This window comes from Somniosus microcephalus, chromosome 24 (assembly GCF_052327205.1).
Source record: "Somniosus microcephalus isolate GS21.2 chromosome 24, FLI_Smic_1.0, whole genome shotgun sequence".
Lineage (NCBI taxonomy): Eukaryota > Metazoa > Chordata > Chondrichthyes > Squaliformes > Somniosidae > Somniosus > Somniosus microcephalus.
The window spans coordinates 544,761-568,458 of NC_141010.1; the positions used below are offsets into that span (position 1 = coordinate 544,761).

At 45.8% G+C, this 23,698-nt stretch overlaps 2 protein-coding genes across 3 annotated transcripts in view; both read left to right on the forward strand.

Annotated features, from left to right (window-relative positions):
- naglu (N-acetylglucosaminidase, alpha) overlaps nucleotides 1-10,343 on the forward strand; it is a 28,852-nt gene extending 18,509 nt beyond the window's left edge. The window contains exons 5-6 of the mRNA XM_085966032.1: nucleotides 406-662; nucleotides 8,307-10,343. Coding sequence (XP_085822158.1) covers nucleotides 406-662; nucleotides 8,307-9,511 — 1,462 coding nt within the window. The 3' untranslated portion in view covers nucleotides 9,512-10,343. The remainder of the gene's footprint in view (nucleotides 1-405; nucleotides 663-8,306) is intronic.
- coasy (CoA synthase) overlaps nucleotides 574-23,698 on the forward strand; it is a 236,625-nt gene continuing 213,500 nt past the window's right edge. Inside the window, exon 1 of one of the 2 annotated variants that reach the window (XM_085966033.1) lies at nucleotides 574-662. The gene's annotated coding sequence lies outside the window, so the exon portion shown is untranslated. Of the gene's footprint in view, nucleotides 663-22,243; nucleotides 22,383-23,698 lie in introns of those variants that run through there. The other variant, XM_085966034.1, reaches the window with a different exon arrangement.

The following is a 23,698-nucleotide window of genomic DNA, read 5'->3' on the forward strand; positions in this document are numbered from 1 at the left end:
TTGAGGCAGAGACTACTGCATCCTTTAAGAGAAAAAGTAGATAAATATTTGAACCAGAAGAAAATGCAGGGCGGGGCAGTGGGATTAGTTTTAGATTGTTTTAATAAAGAGCCAGCACAGAGACAATGGGCTGAAAGGCCAACTGCTTTGATTCTCATGATGTTTGCTTCTTCGATTTAAAGGGGTTCATTTCCGTCTTTGCGCTCAGTGGTAATCCAATGGAGCAGATCAGCTGTCCGTTGTAATCAATGGAATGAAAATCGGGTAGGTTGTACCAGGGGGGAGGGGGGGGCGATCTGCTTCGCCAGATTACTGCCCAGGTGGGGGAAGACAAAAATTTACCCCAAACGTCTTTACACTTCAGTAAAAGCTTATTTTTTTTAAACAATTATTTTTATTTTTCAGATTGTTTCCTAAAGAAAACATCACAAGGCTAGGGAGCTGGGGACATTTGAACTGTTCTTATTCTTGTTCCTATCTGTTGGATTTTGAGACCCCTCTCTTTCAGAAAATAGGCAAGATCTTTCTGTTGGAGCTAATTAAAGAATTTGGTACTAACCATATTTACAATGCTGATACATTCAATGAAATGACCCCAAGCTCCTCAGACCCTAAATATTTATCCTCTGTCAGCAATGCAGTCTTCAAGTCGATGACACAAGGTAATATTCTCAAAACTCTATCTTCAGAATCTTTTTCTTACAAACTGAAGGCATTATTCAACTAGGTTTCCCCTTTTTGATATATATTTAAGATGTTTCTTCTGCTAAGACCTGAAAACTATTTACATTTCTGGACTGGACCTTAAGGCATTTGTACCTATTCTTGTAAAAGCTACTGCTTCAATCAGTGTATATACAGGACCAGAAATGACCAGTGTGCTCCATCTGGCCAACCCCAATGTTCAAAAAGTACCATTTTCTACTTAATCTTTTATATCTTCAATCACATCTTTCTGTCAAAAACAACCTAGCACCTACTGAATTTACCAAAACAATTTATCTCCACTGTCTCCTTGGGTAATTTATTCCACACATTCACTGGAAGTTCCCCATGGATGAGTGTTAGGGTTACGTTTTTTACACGAGGTCTGTTGCATCACAGCATTGCCAGTGACAGCAGCTGCTGGTTTAAGAGTAATAAAACAATTACGTTTTTGTTTCTGGCGCCATGGCCAGTGCAATTGATCAATCTACGAATTAATTTTCTGGCCCATCACCAAAACAATGCTGAACAGCAGAGACACAAAGGTATCCCTTGCATCCGGCATTGCTATGGGTCAAATACATTGTATATGGGGTGACGTATTGTATATCAGCTGGCAGGAAATCCAAGGGAGATGAAAATGGGTGAGGCTGAAGACTGTACGTCCCAGTCCTGACCCCACCTACCCAGAAATCAGAGGAGGGAAGACAGGATATTAAATCTAAAATGTGTGTTCACCTTCCCTAGTCTGAGCTTCAGACCTATGCCTCCTGGTTAGACTTTGTCTTTATGTTGAACAATTCTTGGCTTCCTCAGGTTCAGATTTGCAGCTCAGGTGCTCAAACCCTGGTATGCATTTAATTCCCTGCTCTACTATAACCAAAGCCAGAATGTCCCGACTAAAAACAGTATCTGTACTTGTACTTTTGGTTTTGATTTAAAAAGTACATGAGTATAATAAAATAAATTACTATTCATGAATAGTTACATCATAGGATTACATAGGATATACAGCACAGAAACAGGCCATTCGGCCCAACCAGTCCATGCCGGTGTTTATGCTCCACTTGAGCCTCCTCCTGTCTTCCCTAATCTAACTATCAGCATAACCATCTATTCCTTTCTCCCTCGTATGCTTATCTAGCTTCCCCTTAAATGCATCTATACTATTCGCTTCAACCAATCCCTGTGGTAGCGAGTTCCACATTCTCACCACTCTCTGGGTAAAGAAGTTCCTTCTGAATTCCCTATTGAGTGTACAGCACAGAAACAGGCCATTCGGCCCAACAGGTTCCCTCCCCTCGCATCTGCCCCTGTTCCCCCTCCCCCCAGGTCTATGCCAGTGTTAATGCTACACACGTGCTTCCTCACATCCTCTTCATCTAACCCTATCAGCATATCCTGCTGTTCCTTTTTCCCTCGTGTGCTTTTCTATCTTCCCCTGAAAAGCATCTGTGCTACTCCATATGGTAGCGTGTTCCACATTCTCACCACTCTTTGGGTAAAGAAGTTTCTCCCGAATGCCACTTTGGATTTATTAGTGACTATCTTATATTTATGGCCCCTAGTTTTGGACATCCCCACAAGTGGAAACATTTTCTCATCCAGTAGTCACATCGTTCATTCACTTAGATAAACAAAACAGAATAAAGGCTCTTTTTTAAGCTATCCATTATGTGACTTGAAATGAGATTTTGTACACTTCACTAGTATGGGTGTTATAAGTACATCATAAGCAAATATTCCTGCTTTTCACTGTAATGTCAGTGACTATATACACAGAAATTGTCACTGTCAGGCACTCGAGGAAGATGAGTTGTCACAACGATCGCTGTGTGGCCAATGAGTAGTGTGAAATATTTTTACACATAGGATTGTTAGGACATGTAACGCCAAGTCAGAAACGGTGGGGAGTAGAATACATAATTGTTTTTGATAAATATTTGTTAATTTTTTTTTTTTAATTTTAATATACTGTAAAAAGTATGGTGAAAGGGCAGGGGAATGGGACCAAGCTCATTCAGAGAGCCAATAGATAAAAATAGCCGAATGGCCTCCTGTGCTGTAAAATTCAATGATTCTATGATAACTCAAGCAGTGAGTGCAACTTTTGATGCAAGGTTTTTCTATTTGAATTTTACATGTATTAAGGATGCAACATGATATAGTCATAGAGTTATACAGCACAGAAAGAGGCCCTTTGGCCCATCGTGTCCGCGCCGGCCATCAAGCCCTGTCCATTCTAATCCCATTTTCCAGCACTTGGTCCGTAGCCTTGTATGCTATGGCGTTTCAAGTGCTCATCTAAATGCTTCTTGAATGTTGTGAGGGTTCCTGCCTCTACCACCCTTTCAGGCAGTGAGTTCCAGATTCCAACCACCCTCTGGGTGAAAAAGTTTTTCCTCAATTCCCCTCTAAACCTCCTGCCCCTTACCTTGAAACTATGCCCCCTGGTTATTGACCCCTCTACTAAGGGGAAAAGTTCCTTTCTATCTACCCTATCTATGCCCCTCATAATTTTGTACACCTCAATCAAGTCCCCCCTCAGCCTTCTCTGCTCCAAGGAAAACAACCCTAGCCTGTCCAGTCTCTCCTCATAGCTGAAGCGCTCCAGCCCAGGTAACATCCTGGTGAATCTCCTCTGCACCCTCTCCAATGCAATCACATCCTTCCTATAGTGTAGCGACCAGAACTGCACACAGTATTCCAGCTGTGGCCTAACTAGCGTTTTGTACAGCACCATCATGATCTACCAAAAAGTCTCACATCTGTAGAATTCTAGGCATTGGGACCGATTCTGGGGAAGGTGGGACCTGTACAAGCTAGACGGATTACACCTTGGCAGAACCGGGACCAATATCCTCGCAGGGGGGTTTGCTACTGCTGTTGGGAAGGATTTAAACTAGTTTGTCAGGGGGCTGGGAACCTAAGTGTGGGCCCAGAAAGGAGAGAAACAAAGCTGGAAGTGCAAGTTAGAAAAGTAGTCAGCAAAACTAGTAGGGAGCAGAAACAAAGGCCAACAGTAAACAGGGTCAAAGTGCAGAAAAATATTAAACAGGCAAAATTGAAGGCACTTTATCTAAATGCACGTAGCATTCGCAACAAGGTGGATGAATTAATGGCACAAATAGAAGTAAATGGGTATGATGTAATTGCCATTACAGAGACATGGTTGCAGGGTAACCAAAGCTGGGAACTGAATGTTCCAGGGTACTCAACATTTAGGAAGGACAGACAAAAAGGAAAAGGAGGCGGCGTAGCACTGTTAATAAGGGATGAGATCGGTACGATAGAGATAAAAGATCTTGGCTCAGCAGATCGTGATGTAGAACTGGAATCAGTTTGGGTGGAGCTAAGAAACAGCAAAAGGCGGAAAACATTGGTGGGAGTTGTGTATAGGCCACCAAACAGTAGTGGTAATGTAGGGCACAGTATCAATCAAGAAATTAGAAGTGCATGTAACAAGGGCAATACGGTAATCATGGGGGATTTTAATCTACATATTGACTGGGCAAATCAAATTACCACTAATGGTGTGGAGGACGAATTCTTGGAATGCATGTGAGATGGTTTCCTGGATCAGTATATGGAGGAACCAACCAGGGAACAGGCTATTCTGGATCTGGTACTGTGTAATGAGAAAGGGCTAATCAGTAATCTTGTGGTAAAGGGGCCTTTAGGGACAAGTGACCATAATATGATTGAATTTTACATTAAGCTTGAGAGTGATGTAGTCCAATCTGAAACTAAGGTCTTCAATCTAAACAGAGGAAACTACAAGGGTATGAGGGACAAGTTGGCCATAGTGGATTGGGAGACTACACTAAAAGGTATGAAGTTGGACATACAATGGCTAACATTCAAGGAAATAATGCATAATTTACAACAAACATATATTCCTCTAGGGCAAAAAAAACGAAAAGGAAAAGTGATCCAACCATGGCTAACAAAAGAAATTAAAGCTAGTATTAAGTCAAAAGAGGAAGCTTATAAAGTTGCCAGAAAAAGCGGTCAGCCTGAGGATTGGGATCTTTTTAGAAATCAGCAAAGGGGGACCAAGAAATTGATAAAGGGAAAATGGAATATGAGCACAAACTAGTGAAAAATAAAAAAACGGATTGTAAAAGCGTCTATAGGTATGTGAAAAGGAAAAGATTGGCGAAGGTAAATGTAGGTCCTTTACAGTCAGAGACGGGAGAATTTATAATGGGGAATGAGGAAATGGCAGAGAAATTAAATAAATACTTTGTTTCTGTCTTCACGGAGGAAGACACAAAAAACCTCCCAGAAATATGAGAAAACCAAGGGTGTGGCGAGAATGAGGAAATTAAAGAGATTATTACAGTATCAGTAGTAAAAAAACAGTACTAGCAAAATTAATGGGACTAAAAGTCGATAAATCCCAAGGACCGGATGACCTACATCGTAGGGTTTTGAAAGAGGTGGACATCGGGATAGTGGACACGTTGGTTGTCATCTTCCAAAATTCTACAGATTCTGGAACGGTTCCTGCAGATTGGAGGATAGCAAATGTAACCCCGCTATTTAAGAAAGGAGGGAGAGAGAAAATGGGGAACTACAGACCTGTTAGCCTCACATCAGTAGTTTCTGAAAGGGAAATCCTGTTTGACAAACCTATTGGAGTTCTTTGAGGATGTAACTAGTGGAGTAGACAAAGGGGAACTGGTAGATGTAGTGTATTTGGATTTTCAGAAGGCCTTCGATAAGGTCCCACACAAGAGGTTGGTGAACAAAATTAGGGCACGTGGAATTGGGGGTAATATACTAGCATGGATTGAGAATTGGTTAACAGACAGAAAACAGAGTAGGTATAAACGGGTCTTTTTCAGGATGGCAGGCTGTGATTAGTGGGGTACCGCAAGGATCAGTGCTTGGGCCCCAGCTATTCACAATCTATACCAATGATTTGGATGAGGGGACTAAATGTAACATTTCCAAATTTGCTGCTGATACAAAGCTAAGTGGCAGTGTCAGCTGTGAAGAGGATGTGATGAGGCTTTAAGGGGATCTCGACAGGCTCAGTGAGTGGGCAAGAACATGACAGATGCAATATAATGTGGATAAATGTGAAGTTATCCACTTTGGTAAAAAAAAACCAGAAAGGCAGAGTATTTCCTAAATGGTGAAAGATTGGGGAATGCAGATGCTCAAAGGGACCTGGGTGTCCTTGTACATGAGTCATTGAAAGTGAATGTGCAGGTGCAGCAAGCCATTAGGAAGGCAAATGGTATGCTGGCCTTCATTACAAGAGGATTTGAGTACAGGAGTAAAGAAGTCTTACTCCAATTATATAGGGCCTTGGTGAGACCACACCTGGAGTACTGTGTACAATTTTGGTCTCCTTACCTAAGGAAGAATATACTTGCCACAGAGGGAGTGCAACGAAGGTTCACGAGATTGATTCCTGGGATGGCGGGGCTGTCGTATGAGAAGAGATTGAGTAAACTAAGCCTGTAGTCTCTTGAATTCAGAAGAATGAGAGGGGATCTCATTGAAGCATACAAAATTATTACAGGGCTTGATAGGGTGGATGCTGGGAGAATGTTTCCCTTGGCTGGGGAGTCCAGAACCAGGGGCCACAGCCTCAGGATAAAGGGTAGGCCATTCAGGACTGAGATGAGAAGAAATTTCTTCACACACAGGGCGGTAAATCTTTGGAATTCTCTACCCCAGAGGGCTGTGGAGGCTCAGTCATTGGGTATATTCAAAACAGAAGTCGATAGATTTCTGACTTGTAAGGGCATCAAGGGATATGGCGATGGGGCTGGTGAATGGAGTTGAGGCAGAAGATCAGCCATGATCTTGCCATGGAAGGATGTTCTTGCCATGGAAGGAGTGCAGCGAAGATTCACCAGGCTGATACCTGGGATGGCAGGAATGACGTATGAGGAGAGATTGTGTCGATTGGGCTTATACTCACTGGAGTTTAGAAGAATGAGAGGGGATCTCATCGAAACTTATAAAATTCTGTCAGGCCTGGACAGACTAGATGCAGGAAGGATGTTTATGATGGCCGGGGAGTCCAGAACCAGGGGTCATAGTCTAAGGATAAGGGGTAAGCCATTTAGGACTGAAATGAGGAGGAATTTCTTCTCCCAGAGAGTGGTGAACCTGTGGAATTCTCTGCCACAGAGGGCGGTGGAGGCCAGTTCATTAAATATATTCAAAAAAGAGTTGGATATATTTCTTAAGGCTAAAGGGATCAAGGGATATGGGGAGAAGGCAGGGACAGGGTACTGAATTTGGATGATCAGCCATGATCTCATTGAATGGCGGAGCAGGCTCGAAGGGCCGAATGGCCTACTCCTGCTCCTATCTTCTATGTTTTCTATGATCTCATTGAATGGCAGAGCAGGCTCGAAGGGCCGGCTGACCACCTACTCCTATTTCTTATGTTCTTAGATATGCTGTTGAAATCCTGTATCTAGTGTCAGATGCCGGTTTGCCCCCGACCCATCTGCCTATTTCTCTACACCCCCGGCATCTGCCCTGTTTGGTCTTATGGGAAAACGACTGATTTTTGGGGACTGACATCAAAAAGTAGCATCAAATAGGTATAATTTTATTTACAAAATGAATATATTTTTACGGTGCATTGCCTAATGATCCTTGCTAGAAAGGATTCAAGGCCTTGGAGAGGGTGCACAAGAGATTTACTGGGGTGAGGGACTTCAGTTATGTGGGGAGACTAGAGAAGCTGGGATTGTTCTCCTCAGAGCAGAGAAGGTTAAGGGGAGATTTAATAGAGGTATTCAAAATGATGAGTTTTGATAGAGAAGATAGGGTGGCAGGAGGGTTGGTAACTAGAGGACACAGATTTAAGGTAATTGGCAAAAGAACCAGAGGAGAGATGAGAATTTTTTTAACACAGTGAATTGATATGATCTTGAATGCACAGTCTGAAAGGGTGGTGGAAGCAGATTCAATAATAACTTTCAAGAAGGAAGTGGATAAATACTTGAAGGGGGAAAAATTGGAAGGCTATGGGAAAAGAGCAGGGGAGTGAGACTAACTGGATAGCTCTTTCAAAGACCCGGCACAGGCCAAATGGCCTCTTCCCTATGCTTTATGATTCTATGATAACTTTTGCACTATGTCTCATCTATTGTGTTATTCCACTTATCTTTTTTTCTTCTTCCTCTCTGAAGTGCCTTGGAACATTTTATACATTCTAAAAAGGAGCATTACATAAATGCATGTTGTTGTTTAATTCTGTTTGGTGCCCTGAAAGTGTGCATAAGGGAAAGGATAATTTATTTTGCAAAGAGAAAGTGGGAGAATGAAATGGTTTGCAGATAAAGTCCTGGCAAAGTAAAAGGCAATTGCATGTGCTCTATACAGAGATACCTCTTAGTTTTTTTTTCTTGCGACCTTATCAGTGATGCCGGCTATAAACATTTTTTTTTAAATTTATGCCCCCTTTGTTGATTATATAAGCAATAGCCATTCAGCTAAATAATTAAAACTTTTGAAATACAGTATATTTTTTTATCACCAGCAAGAATACTCCTTCACAAACTGTATTGTTGTTAACCAGCATCATTAAACTCCACTGTTTGAATATATTTCTTTTCTAACAGTGGACCCTTTGGCAATTTGGCTTATGCAAGGATGGCTATTTGTGAACAGGCCTTCATTTTGGCAGCCAACTCAGGTCAAAGCCTTGTTACATGGAGTGCCGTTGGGAAAGATGATTATTCTGGATTTATTTGCTGACAGTAGACCTGCATATTCCTTCACACAGTCTTTCTATGGACAACCTTTTATATGGTGCATGTTGCATAATTTTGGTGGCAACACAGGAATGTATGGAACAGTGGAAACTATCAATAAAGGGCCTTTTGAAGCTAGGTATTTTCCAAATTCTACGATGGTGGGTACAGGAGTGACGCCAGAAGGAATTGAACAGAATGATGTTGTGTATGAGCTAATGAATGAAATTGGCTGGCGCAAAGAGCCTTTAAACCTCACAGAGTGGGTTATGTCATATGCACAGAGACGGTATGGAAAGAAAAATGATCATGCTGTAGCTGCATGGCTGCTGTTATTCCAAAGTGTCTACAATAATACTTTCTATCGACCAGACCACAACAGAAGTCCATTGGTTCACAAACCTTCTTTGAAATTGGATACTTCATTATGGTATAACAAAAGTGATGTTTATGAAGCATGGAGGCAGATGCAAACAGCTGTTTCTGATCTGTTCTCTAGTGAGACCTTCAGATATGACCTTGTTGATGTGACAAGACAGTCTGTTCAGCTCTTAGTATCAGAATTTTATGAAGATCTCAAGAATGCATATTTAAAATATTCCATTGTGGGGCTGCAGACTTCAGGAAATGTCTTGGTGCATAACCTACTACCTGAGCTCGACAATCTCTTGTCCAGTGACAGACACTTTTTATTGGGCCATTGGTTAGAAACAGCTAGGTCCTTGGCGACAAATGAAAAAGAAGCAGACCTATATGAATTCAATGCTCGTAGTCAAATTACTCTTTGGGGGCCAGGTGGAAATCTTTTGGACTATGCCAACAAGCAGTGGGGTGGTTTGGTTAATGACTATTATACACTGCGTTGGGATCTCTTTGTGTCAACACTTATTAAGTGTCTCGAGATGAGCGTTCCGTTCAATCAAGCCCACTTCGACCAAATTGTCTTTCAAGTGGAACAAAATTTTATCGTAAACAAAGTAAAATATCCAGACAAACCAGTGGGAAATACCTTTGAGATTGCAAAAAAATTGTTCCTGAAATATTATCCCCAGGCAATGAAACGATTTAATTAATGATGAATTCAACATTGATATGTAGTCATGTTTAGTTTGGTTTAACTTTAAAGAGGAGTAGCCTCTTCAGTTGGTCTGCAATATGCTATATAAAGTTATTATAGGTTATTCCTATGATGAAGTAAAGGATACACTTAAAAAAAATTGATCGGCTACTTGCCAATGCCATCAGCCATAAGAAACAAGACTTTAGCCTAATTTTCCCAATATTAAGTTTCTAATGATCTGGTTTTAACTGTCAGATAACTTTGCATGTTTTGGCCATTTTAAACCGTGGGAATTTTTGCATTAGTGGTCCCTAAATGTTGAAAATATATTTCCCGGAGCTGCTTTTACCAGATCTGTGTTTGAAAGCCCGATTACGCTGCACAACTGCCGAACTCAATCATCTCCAAGGATATTTCTGGCATATGTTGCCTAAATTGTAAGATTTTCTTTATCTCTTACATTTGATATTGTATTGCTTTCTTTTTGTCCTATTTTATCTAAATAATTATCCAACTAAGGTAATGCGGAAAGCGTTTGTGACTTTATTCTTTTCCTGTAGTGTTTTGAAAAAATGTAATGCTCAGGTGTAGACACCATATGAAGTTTGATGTGTGATGGAATTGCTCACACACCTACAATTCTTTGTAATCGGTGTCATGGTATTTAGTCTAATTGTTAAACTCTCTATAGACTTTAGTAATGTCTAAGTAGCTCATCCGTGACAGTAATACTAAAGTGCCGTTAATTTGTTGTTGTATTGACCTCAAAAAGATGCTCTGCTATTGGAAATGGTTTGTTTCCAATAGTGACACAAATGGGCCATAAAACCAGTTTATTATAATAATGTATAGTTTTAGTTTGATTTTTTTCCCCTCCTTCCTTTTACTTCTCTCCTGAATGTATCGACTCCATGATGGGATAAATCCGTAGTGACTTTCACTACCTGCCCTAAGAGGCCATTCTTCATGTGCGAGTGTTGGCACAGATTTAAAATAATTGGCAAAAAAGCACCGTGGGGAGATGAGAATTTTTTTTACTCAGCGACATGTTACGATCTATAATGTACTGCCTGAAAGGATGGTAGAAACAGATTCAATAGTAACTTTCAAAAGGGAATTGCATCCTTATTTAAAAAGAAAAATGTGCAGGGCTATGGGGAAAGATCAGGAAGTGGGACTAATTGGAGAACTCTTTCACAGAACGGGCACAGGCACGATGGGCCTATGGGAACTTTCAAGGCATCACCCAATCCTGAGCTTACCTGATGACTGCACTTGCACAACTTCAAGGAGGAGTGCCTTGATTTTAACCATGCGGGAGCAATTAAAATGGAGCTGGGCATTTACCCAATCCTTTCCCACCTGATCTGGCCGACTGCAATTTCAATTTGCAAGGACACCTGACCGAAGCTGGCAAGTCGTCTTCAAATATGCAAATCGGGCTCCGATGATGTAATCTGGGTGCAATCTGCCATTTTAACCTGGGTGGGGGAGGCAGTGATGGTTTCTCCACCAGGCCAAACCTGCCGGGAACAGCAGGCAGGAGCAGGAGTGCTGCTCCGAGCCCTGCAGGGAAATATTGAGCCTCCTCTGTCCCAGCCTTCTCCCTTTCCCAGCCTTCTCCCTCTCCCCAGATTGCAATTCCCCTGCTAAGTTCCACTGATCCATTGACCATGTGTTGGGATTGTACGCCAGGTTGCCTAGCAGCCACTTCCCGCCAACTTCATGGCTGTTTCGGTTGGCAATTGGCACATTAATGAGGCTGGGCCGATTGCACCTGCTGCTCCCGGACACGCTGCTCATTCCGCTACATTCCCACCCGGGAGTTAAAATCAAGCCCAAGAGCACTAGACAGCGATCAGGATGGAAACACCAGCTGGATTGTGCTTTCTCCCTTTACCTAACTTGGGCTCCATAGGTCAATTATAGCACACTCAGTGCCATCTAACTGAGATCAATTAACTCAACGTTAAATGGGATTGACCAGGGACTTTTTGGAACTGTATGGGCAGTTCTTTGATTAAATAATGCAGAAGGTTGATGAAGTTAGTGCAGTTAATCTGTATATAAACGTTCATAATGTGCCGCAAAATTGAAGCCCATGGGATTAAAGGGGTAACAAGAAATTGTATATATACTTGAACAGGAAAAAATTTCAGGGCTATAGGAAAAGAGAAGGGGAGTGGGACTAATTGGATAGCTCTTTTAAAGAACTGGCACAGGCACGATGGGCCAAATGGCTGCCTTCTGTGCATATGATTCTGTGCCTTAACCAGCTGAGCCATTGGGAGAAATTCTTATAAGTAGATTTAACTACTTCATATGTATTATTTTTTAGACTTTCACCTTGGGTAAAGTGATTTGTTATTCAGAATTCAGTGGACACATCAACTAGTATTTATATAGTGCCATTAACGTAGTAAAACGTCCCAAGACGCTTCACAGGAATGTTATCAAACAAAAGCTGAGCCACATAAGGGGATATGAGGGCAGATGACCAAAATCTTGGTCAAAGAGGTAGGTTTTAAGGAGTTTCTTAAAGGAGGAATGAGAGCTAGAGAGGCAGAGATTTACGGAGGGAATTCCAGAGCTTAGTGCCTTGGCAGCTGACGGCATGACCGCCAATGGAAGAGCGATTAAAATTGGGGATGTGCAAGAGGCCAGAATTGGAGGAGCACTGATATCTTGGAGGGTCGTAGGGCTGGAGGAGGTTAGAGATAGGGAGGGGCGAGGCCATTGAGGGATTTGAAAACAAGGATGAAGTTTAAAATCCAGGTGTTGATTAACGAGGAGCCAATGTAGGTCAGCGAGCATAGGGGTGATGTGTGAACGGGGCTTGGTGCGAGTCAGGACACGGGTGGCAGAGTTTTGGATAAGCTTAAGTTTATGGAGGGTGGAAGATGGGAGGCCAGCCGGGAGTGCATTGGAATAGTCAAGTCTAAAGGTAACAAAGGCATGGATGAGGGTTTCAGCAGCAGATAAGCTGAGGCAGGGACGAATACGGGCGATGTTACGGAGGTGAAAGTAGGCGGTCTTAGTATTGGCGTGGATATGTGGTCGTCTCATTTCAGGGTAAAATACGACACCAAGGTTGCAAACAGTCTAGTTCAGTTTCCCGGGAGAGGGATGGAGTCAATGGCTAGGGAATGGTTTGTGGCAGGGAGCGAAGGCAATGGCTTCGGTCTTTCCAATATTTATTTGGAGGAGGAAATTTCTGCTTGTCCAGTATTGGATGTCGGACAAGCAGTCTGAATTTAAAGACAATGGAGGAGTCGAGAGAGGTGGTGGTGAGGTAGAGCTGGGTGCCGTCCGTGTACATGTGGAACCTGAAGTTGTCTTGTCGGATGATGTCGCTGAGGGAGCAGCATGTAGATGAGAAATAAGAGGGGGACAAGGATAGATCCTTCGGGCACCAGAGGTAACGGAGCAGGAAGAGAAGACATTGCAGGTGATTCTCTGGCTACGACTGGATAGATAAGAATGGAACCAGGTGAATGCAGTCCCACTCAGCTGGGTGGTGGAGGAGAGCGCCGTGGTCAACGCATCGAAGGCTGCAGACAGGTCGAAGATGAGGAGGGATAATTTACCACAGTCACAGAGGATGTCGTTTCAGTATTGTAGCAGGGGCGGAAACCTGATTGGAGGGATTCAAACATGGAGTTCCGGGAAAGATGGGCACAGATTTGGGAGACGACAGCACATTCAAGGACTTTGGACACAAATCCTTAAAGGTGGCAGGGCAAGTTGATAACGGTGGTTTAAAAAAATCACTTGGGTTTATAAATAGAGGCATAAAACATAAAAGCTAAGAGAGCATGATAGAACTTCCTAAGTCACTGGTTAGGCCCCCGCTGCAGCACCTTTAACGTAGAAAAACATCCCAAGGCACTTCACAGGAGCATTATCAAACAAAATTTGACATTGAGCCACATGAGATATTAGGACAGATGAGAGGTAGGTTTTAAGGAGCATCTTAAAGGAGGAAAGAGAGGTTTAAGGTGGGAATTCCAGAGCTTAGGGCCTTGGTAGCTGAAGGCTTGGCTGCCAATGGTGGAGCGATTTAAAATCAGGGATGCTCAAGAGGCCAGAATTGGAGGAGTGCAGATATCTGAGTTGTAGGGCTGGAGGAGATTAGAGATAGGGAGGGGCAAGGCTTTGGTGGAAATTGAAAACACGAATGATTTTTAAATCGAGGCATTGCTTTATCAGGAGCCAATGTAGGTCAGCGGGCTCAGGGGTGATGGGTGGTCGGGACTTGGCAGCAGAGTTTTGGATAACGTCAAGTTTATGGAGGGTAGAACATGGGAGGCCAGCCAGGAGTGCATTGGAATAGTCAAGTCTAGAGGTAACAAAGGCACGGATGAGGGTTTCAGCAGCAGATGGGCTGAGGCAGGGCTGGAGTTGAGCGATCTTACGGAGGTGGAAATACGCAGTCTTAGTGATGGTGCAGATATGTGGTTTGAAACTCATCTCGGGGTCAAATATAACACCAAGGTTGTGAACAGTCTGGTTCAGCTTCAGACAGGGAAAGGGATGGAGTTGGTGGCTAGGGAATGGAATTTGTGCTGGGGACTGAAGACAATGGCCCAGAAATTAGGTTCGGCGTGCATGCCCCCGATGTGCACTCACCTGCTTGGAATTCCTGTCACTGGCCCGGTTCAGATGTCGGCGCGCTGTGCTTACCTGATCCAGCGGCGTAGTTTGTTCTATGTGCCGGCTGGGATCAGGTGAGCACTGTGCAGCCAATCAGGGGAGGGGAAACTTCATTCATGAGTTTGATAGTAAGAACTGTCAAACTCATGAAAAGTACGGGCACCCAAAAGACTAGTTTAACTTTAAATTAAAAATTTTAAAAACATCCCAATAATTAAATAAACTATAAATAACTTTTTGTAAACTATTTTAAACAATTAATCAAATTTTTGAAAAAAATAATTTTTTTTAAAATCGGGTCTAAAACTACACTTACCTTACTGTAAAGTCCTTAAAAACAATAAAGCTGTGGAAAAAATGTTATAATTTTAAGTAATAGACCACTTACCTTAAAGAATGAAGTCCTTATGTCTCCTTTTTACATTCGTAAAAAGGAGGCCCTTACACACGCGCAAACCTGTGGGGAAAAAAAAGGAATTTCAGCGCGCACGTGCAGACTCCTGCACGCACGCGTTCGTCCTCTGAACCCCTTGGTTCAGAGGACAGGAAATGCCGGTTTTCCGCGCATGCGCTGTGCATGCTGAAAACCGGCACTTCCATCGGGCCCACGCGTGAGTATCCCGTCCATACTCACGCGTTGGGCCCGGAATTACTGGGCCAATAGCTTTGGTCCTCCCAATATTTAGTTGGAGGAAATTTCTGCTGATCTAGTACTGGATGTCGGACAAGCAGTCTGACAATTTAGAGACAGTGGAGGGGTCAAGAAAGGTGGTGGTGAGCAATGTTGTCTCTAGTTTTTTGAGCCGTGCAGCCCATTCAAAATTCCGTGCATGCGTGATTTTTTCCCTTTAAAAGCCAGTGAGTCGGCTGTGCGGGAACGCCAGAGTGCTGCGCAGCCCCACAGCTTAAAGGGAACATTAGTGGTGAGGTAGAGCTGGGTGTCATCAGCATGCATGTGGTACATGACATTGTGTTTTAGGATGATGTTGCCGAGAGGTGCCATGAGAAATAAAAGGGGGCCAACAATAGACCCTCAGGGATCACCAGAGGTAATGGTGCAGGAGTATTGTCAACAATTGTGGAAACCACTCTTCAGGAAAGATGTAAAGACCTTAGAAAGGGTACAGAGGAGGTTTATCAGGACATTATTAAAGATGAGGGACTTCAGTTATGAGGAGAGGTTGGAAAAGTTAGGACTGTTCTCCTTGGAACAGAGAAGGTTAAGGGTGACCTAATAGAGGTTTTTGAGATGATGAGAGGTTTTGATGGAGTAGAGAAAAACTATTCCTTTTGGTGAGTGTGTCAATAACCAGAGGTCATAGATTCAAAATTATTGGCAAAAGATCTAGAAGGGAGATGAGGAATTCTCTGCCCCCCCCCCCTGCCCCGAGTTGTCGGGATCTGGAATGCTCTACCTGAAAAGGTGGTGGAAGCTGATTCCATAAATAATTTTAAAAGGGAGTTGGTCAGGTACTTGGGGATGAGGAACTGACCGGGTTATGGACAAAAAGCAGGGGTGTGGGACTAAGCACGACTGCTCTTTCAAAGAGCCAGCTCAGGCACGAAGGGCCGAATAGCCTCCTTCTGTTCTGTAAGTTTCTTTGATTCTATGAACTGGAAAAGGAAATGAGTGGCAGAGAGTGCGCTTGGGAATAGATTATCGGTTAACATAAAAGGGAACACAAGTCTTTTATAAACATAATAAATTGTAAAAGGGCAGTCAAAGGAAGGGTGGGTGGATTAGGGACTGAAAAGGAAATCTTGTGGAAGCAGAGGGTATGGCTGAGCTACTAAACGAGTAGTTTGCATCTGTCTTCACTAGAGAAGAGGATGCTGCCAATGTAGCAGTAAAGGAGGAGGCAATAGCGATATTGGATAAGATAAAAATAAAGAGGATGGTCTTAAAAGGTTGGCAGTACTCAAAATAGAAGTCATCCAGTCTGGATAGGATACATCCCAGGTTGTTTTTTTTTAAATTCATTTTTATGGGATGTGGGTGTCGCTGGCAAGGCCAGCATTTATTGCCCATAGCTAATTGCCCTTGAGAAGGTGGTGGTGAGCCGCCGCCTTGAAACGCTGCAGTCCGTGTGGTGAACGTACTCCCAGTGCTGTTAGGTAGGGAGTTCCAGGATTTCGACCCTGCGACGATGAAGGATCGGCGATATACTTCTAAGTCAGGATGGTGTGTAACTTGGAGGTGGTGGTGTTCCCATGCGCCTGCTGCCCTTGTCCTTCTAGGTGGAAGAGGGCACGGGTTTGGGAGGTGCTGCCGAAGAAGCCTTGGCAAGTTGCTGCAGTGCATCTTGTAGATGGTACACACTGATGATGGATGGAGTGAATGTTTAAGGTGGTAGATGGGTTGCCAATCAAGTGGGCTGCTTTGTCCTGGATGGTGTCGAGCTTCTTGAGTGTTGTTGGAGCTGCACTCATCCAGGCAAGTGGAGTGTATTCCATCACACTCCTTACTTGTGCCTTGTAGATGGTGGAAAGGCTTTGGGGAGTCCGGAGGAAAGACACTCGCCGCAGAATACCTAGCCTCTGACCTGCTCTTGTTGCCACAGTATTTATGTGGCTGGTCCAGTTAAGTTTCTGATCAATGGTGACCCCCAGGATGTTGATGGTGGGGGATTCGGCGATGGTAATGCCATTGAATGTCAAGGGGCGGTGGTTAGACTCTCGCTTGTTGGAGATAGTCATTGCCTGGCACTTCTGTGGCGCAAATGTTACCTGCCACTTATCAGCCCAAGCCTGAACATCGTCCAGGTCTTGTTGCATGTGGGCATGGACTGCTTCATTATCTGAGGAGTTGTGAATGGCACTGAACACTGTACAGTCATCAGCGAACATCCTCATTTCTGACCTTATGTTGGAGGGAAGGTCATTGATGAAACAGCTGAAGATGGTTGGGCCTAGGACACTGCACTGAGGAACTCATGCAGCGATGTCCTGGGGCTGTGATGATTGACCTTCAATTCCTTCCCTCCTAAACCCTCCCCTGTCTCGGCACCTGCTTAATATCTGTTACATCTCCAGCTTTTTCCAGACCTGAAACGTTAACTCTGTTTCTCGCTCCACGGTTGCTGCCTGGCCTGCTGAGTACTTCCAGCATCCGCAGTATTTTGCTATTGTACCACAGCCATCTTCCTTTGTGCTAGGTATGACACCAGCCAGTGGAGAGTTTTCCCCCGATTCCCATTGACTTCAATTTCACTAGGGCTCCTTGATGGCACACTCGGTCAACTGCTGCCATGATGTCAAGAGCAGTCACTCTCGCCTCATCTCTGGAATTCAGCGCCTTTGTCCATGTTTGGACCAAGACTGTAATGAGGTCGGGAGCCGAGTGGTCTTGGCGGAACCCAAACTGGGCATCGGTGAGCAGGTTATTGGTGAGTAAGTGCCGCTTGATAGCACTGTCGATGACACCTTCCATCACTTTGCTGATGATTGAGAGTAGACTGATGGGGCGGTAATTGGTCAGATTGGATTTGTCCTGCTTTTTGTGGACAGGACATACCTGGGCAGTTTTCCACATTGTCGGATAGATGCCAGTGTTGTAGCTGTACTGGAACAGCTTGGCTAGAGGCACGGCTAGTTCTGGAGCACAAGTCTTCAGCACGACAGCCGGGATGTTGTCGAGGCCCATAGCCTTTGCTGTATCCAGTGCGCTGAGCCGTTTCTTGATATCACGTGGAGTGAATCGAATTGGCTGAAGACTGGCTTCTGTGATGGTGGGGACCTCGGGAGGAGGCCGATATGGATCATCCACTCGGCACTTGTGGCTGAAGATGGTTGCAAACGCTTCAGCCTTGTCTTTTGCATTCACGTGCTGGGCTCCACCATCATTGAGGATGGGGATATTCATGGAGCCTCCTCCTCCCGTTAGTTGTTTAATGGTCCATCCCCATTCACGACTTGATCTGATCCGTTGATTGTGGGATCGCTTAGCCCAGTCTATAGCATGCTGCTTCCGCTTTTTAGCATGCATGTAGTCCTGTGTTGCAGCTTCCCCAGGTTGGCACATCATTTTAGGTACGCCTGGTGCTGCTCCTGGCATGCTCTTCTACACTCCTTATTGAACCAGGGTGGCTTGATGGTAATGGTAGAGTGAGGGATATGCCGGGCCATGAGGTTACAGATTGTGGTGGAATACAATTCTGCTGCTGATGATGGCCTGCAGCACCTCATGGATGCTCAGTTTTGAGCTGCTAGATCTGTTCTGAATCTATCACATTTAGCACGGTGGTCGTGCCACACAACACGATGGAGGGTGTCCTCAGTGTGAAGACGGGACTTCATCTCCACAATGACTGTGCGGTGGTCACTGCTACCAATACTGTCATGGACAGATGCATCCGCGCCAGGTAGATTGGCAAGAACGAGGTCAAGTAGGTTTTTCCCTCGTGTTGGTTCTCTCCAACTGTCGCAGGCCCAGATTGGCAGTTATGTCCTTCAGGGCTCGGTCAGTAGTGGTGCTACTGAGCCACTCTTGGTGATGAACATTTAAGTCCCCCACCCAGAGTACATTCTGTGCCCTTGCTACTCTCAGTGCTTCTTCCAAGTGGTGTTCAACATGGAGGAGTACTGATTCATCAGCTGAGGGAGGGCGGTAGGTGGTAATCAGCAGGAGGTTTCCTTGCCCATGCTTGACCTGAAGCTATGAGATTTCATGGGGTCCGGAGTCAATGTTGAGGACTCCCAGGGCCACTCCTTCCCGACGGTATACCACTGTGCCGCCACCCCTGGTGGGTCTGTCCTGCCGGTGGGACAGGACATGCCCAGGGATGGTGATGGAGGAGTTTGGGACATTGGCTGAAGGGTATGATTCTGTGAGTGTGACTATGTGAGGCTGTTGCTTGACTAGTCTGTGGGACAGCTCTCCCAATTTTGGCACAAGTCCCCAGATGTTGGTGAGGAAGACTTTGCAGGGTTGACTGGGCTGGGTGTGCCGTTGCCGTGGCCGAGGTCGATGCCGGGTGGTCCGTCCGGTTGAGGGATTTAAATTGTGGAAGCTCTGGCCACAATCTTCCAGTCCTCCTTGGATGTGGAGGTGGTGCCAGAGGACTGGAGGATTGCAAATGTTACACCCCTGTTCAAAAAAGGGGAGAGGTATAAACCTGACAATTACAGGCCAGTCAGATAACATCGGTGGTGGGGAAACTTCAATAATCCGGTACAAAATTAATTGGCAGTTAGAAAAATGTGTGTTAATAAATGAAAGCCAGCATAGATTTGTTAAAGGCAAATCGTGGTTCATTAACTTGTTTGAGTTATTTGATGAAGTAACGGAGAGTGTTGATGAGGGCAGTGCAGTTGATGTGTATATGGACTTTCAAAAGGCTAACTAGCCGCCTGATTATAGAATCCCCCATCACTACCACATTTCTATTCTGCTCTTTCCCACCCCCGCCCCGGACAACCTTCTGAGCCATGGTGTCTTGGTCTGCATTGTGGCTGTCCTCACCGCAGTCTTTCTCCTTGTCCTCACAGGTAACCAGTACATCATAACCTGTTAGATGGGACTTAAGTCCCCGCTATCTGGTGCCTTGACAGTCACACCTTCCCCTTCCTGAACCTGAAATGACTTTTCTTCCTGCTCCTGCATCGTTGCCTCTGGTGTCCAAGCATCTATCCTTAGCCCCCTCCTATTTCTCAGCTACATGCTGCTCCTCGGTGACATTATCTGAAAACACAGCGTCAGTTTCCACATGTACGATGACGACACCCAACTCTACCTCACCACCATTTCCTCGACCCCTCCACGGTCTCCAAATGAGTAGAAATTTTCTCCAATTAAATAGTGAGAAAACTGAAGCCATTGTCTTCGGTCCCCAGCTCAAACTCCGTTCCCTAGCCACTGACTCCATCCCTCTCCCTGGCATCTGTCTGAGGCTGAACTAGACTGTTCACAACCTTGGTGTCATATTTGACCCTGAAATGTGCTTCCGAACACATATCTGTGGCATAACGAAGACCGCTTACTTCCACCTCCGTAACATCGCCCGTCCCCACCCCGCCTCAGCTCATCTCCATTCCTTTGTTACCTCTGGACTTGACTATTCCAATGCATTCCTGGCTGGCCTCCCACATTCTACCCTCCGTAAACTTGAGGTCATCCAAAACTCGGCTGCCCATGTCCTAACTCGCACCAAGTCCCGTTCACCCACTGACCTACATTGGCTCCCGGTTAAGCAACACCTCTATTTCAAAATTCTCATCCTTGTTTTCAAATCCCACCATGGCCTTGCCCCTCCCTATCTCTAATCTCCTCCAGCCCCACAACCTCTCCCCACCCAGAGATATCTGCGCTCCTCTAATTCTGCCCTCGAGCATCCCTGATTATAATTGCTCAACCATTGGTGGCCGTGCCTTTAGCTGCCTAGGCCCTTAGCTCTGGAATTCCCTCCCAAAACCGCTCCGCCTCTCTTTCCTCCTGTAAGGCACTCCTTAAAACCTACCTCTTTGACCAAGCTTTTGGTCATCTGCCCTAATTTCTCCTTATGTGGCTCGGTGTCAAATTTTTTTTCTTCTAACACTCCCTTGGAGTGTCTTGGGGTGTTTTACTACATTAAAGCGCTACATAAATACAAGTTGTTGTTGAACCTGTGCTTTCTTGTGGGGTGTGACTGTGTTCGGGATAAAACTATCCAGAAATTCCTCCTCCTTCCGTTATGTGTCGGAGTGTCTCTAACTCGCACTCCAGCTCAAAGATTCTGAGCCGGAGTGTCTCGAGCCAGAGACACTTCCTGCAGATGTGGCAATCTGGGACAGTCTCCCTGTCCACAAACTCCCACATATTACAGTCCCGACACACTGCCATTTCAATCTTTATTTTTGTTAATTAGCAGTAATTTATATTTAGAACTAATAGAATCACTTGAGGTCTAGTATTAATTAGCTAATGGATTAGTTTGATCAGTAATTAATTACTAATTTATTTTCGTACAGCAGATACTTATTTCATGCAAATTGGATCCGTTTACTGTTGGTTCCCTCCAGTTTATTTTGTTCCCTTAGATCTATTTATGCTATTTAGCTTCTTGGGTCTATTTGTTTACCTAAAGGATATTATGCTCTTAATACTTAAGATAAATGATCAATTAACCACTTAACTCTGATTCCTTGCTCCATATTTGCTGTCACTTGCTTTTTCTTTCTCCTTCTCCTTGTCTGGTCGCCACCGTTCCTTTTAAATCAGTGGTGCTTGGGGTTCCCATTCTTTATTCATTATTTATTATCCTAGGCTATCCAGAGAAATTTAAAATCACCAAATATTATTGCCCTATTGTTCTTGCATAACTCTCTGAACTTCCTGGATTCACACCTTGATCGTGTCTCCAGCTTGGTGGCCTGCAATGCAGAGAGAGAATTGTACCTGTTTACATTTCTTAGCTCTCTCTACATGGATTCTGGCTTCATGCAGTTCCATCAACATCTTTACATTCTAGCTGTGTGATAGAATCCTTTATTAACACTGCCACCCCCATTTCTGCTAAAACGCTTGTAACTAGGAATATTAAGTTCTTAGGCCTATCCAAACCTAAGCCGTTACAATGTTAAACCATATCCCTGCATAATTATTAATGCTTCTAAATTTCCAATTTTGTTTTGAATGTTTTGTGCATTCACTTACAAAACCACTCTCAAACACTAACTCCCAGTTATTTGGAACGTTGATCATTATTCTTTTCCCTATTTTTCTCATTTAATTTTTTTGAAGCTCCTTGTCTCTTCTACAAGTGTTTATTAAAAATCTCACAACCTTGACGCTTCTTTCATTCCCCCTTTCCTCTGATCATATATTCCCATAATTTATTTTGATTAAAACCTTCTACTTCTATTCCATTAGCTTTAGAAATTCTGCACTCCATCTCAAAACTGAGACTTTGCCCAAAATAACAGAAAACACTGGAAAAACTCAGCGCAGCCCAGGCAACATCCGTGGAGAGAGAAACAGAGTTAACGTTTCAGGTCGAAACCCTTCGTCAGAACTGGGAAAAAAACAGAAAAGGGGATAGATTTTAAAGCAAGTAGGGGCTGGGAGACTTTGCCCACCCTCGGGCCTCGGGCCTGCGGTCCCGTCCCGGCCTCGGGCCTGCGGTCCCGTCCCGGCCTCGGGCCTTGGGCCTGCGGTCCCGTCCCGGCCTCGGGCCGGACTACAACTCCCAGAATACATTACAGCGGTGCCGGCTCGGCCAATCGGAGCTCGCCTTGTTGGCGGTGCGCGGCGACAGGTAGGTGCCTGTGGTTCGGGGCTCTGTTTCTAACACGGGCCGAGGCTTTAGGGCCCAAGCAGTTGATCTCCGGGACGATGATCACTTCATCCCAGAGAGCGGTGATTGGGCAAAGCGCGACCTCCCGGGATCGGGGTCTGGAATCGCCCAACAGGGTTCGGTGACCATCGAACTGCCGCTCGGCGGCTCCCTGAGCAGAGAGTTCGGTCCGAGACCCCGCGGCCGGACTCCAGACATTGTCCGGTTACAATCAGAATTGTACAGGAGCTCCCCCCCCCCATAGCCCCCTCTCTTTCCCCCCCCCCCATAGCCCCCTCTCTTCCCCCCCCCCCCCCATAGCCCCCCTCTCTTCCCCCCCCCCCCCCATAGCCCCCCTCTCTTCCCCCCCCCCCCATAGCCCCCTCTCTTCCCCCCCCCATAGCCCCCTCTCTTCCCCCCCCATAGCCCCCTCTCTTCCCCCCCCCCCATAGCCCCCTCTCTTCCCCCCCCCCATAGCCCCCTCTCTTCCCCCCCCCCATAGCCCCCTCTTCTTCCCCCCCCCCATAGCCCCCTCTCTTCCCCCCCCCCCATAGCCTCCTCTCTCTCCCCCCCATAGCCCCCTCTCTCCCCCCCCCAGCCCCCTCTCTCCCCCCCCTAGCCCCCTCTCTCCCCCCCCCTAGCCCCCTCTCTCTCCCCCCCATAGCCCCCTCTCTCCCCCCCCATAGCCCCCTCTCTCCCCCCCCCATAGCCCCCTCTCTCCCCCCCCCCCATAGCCCCCTCTCTCTCCCCCCCCCCATAGCCCCCTCTCTCTCCCCCCCCCATAGCCCCCTCTCTCCCCCCCCCATAGCCCCCTCTCTCTCCCCCCCCATAGCCCCCTCTCTCTCCCCCCCCATAGCCCCCTCTCTCTCCCCCCCCATAGCCCCCTCTCTCTCTCCCCCCCCATAGCCCCCTCTCTCTCCCCCCCCATAGCCCCCTCTCTCTCCACCCCCCCATAGCCCCCCTCTCTCTCTCCCCCCCCATAGCCCCCTCTCTCTCCCCCCCATAGCCCCCTCTCTCTCTCCCCCCCATAGCCCCCTCTCTCTCCCCCCCCATAGACCCCTCTCTCTCCCCCCCCATAGCCCCCTCTCTCTCCCCCCCCATAGCCCCCCTCTCTCTCCCCCCCCATAGCCCCCTCTCTCTCCCCCCCCATAGCCCCCATTCTCTCCCCCCCATAGCCCCCTCTCTCCCACCCCCCCCATAGCCCCCTCTCTCTTCTCCCGCCCCCCATAGCCCCCTCTCTCGTCCCCCCCCATAGCCCCCTCTCTCTCCCCCCCCCATAGCCCCCTCTCTCCCCCCCC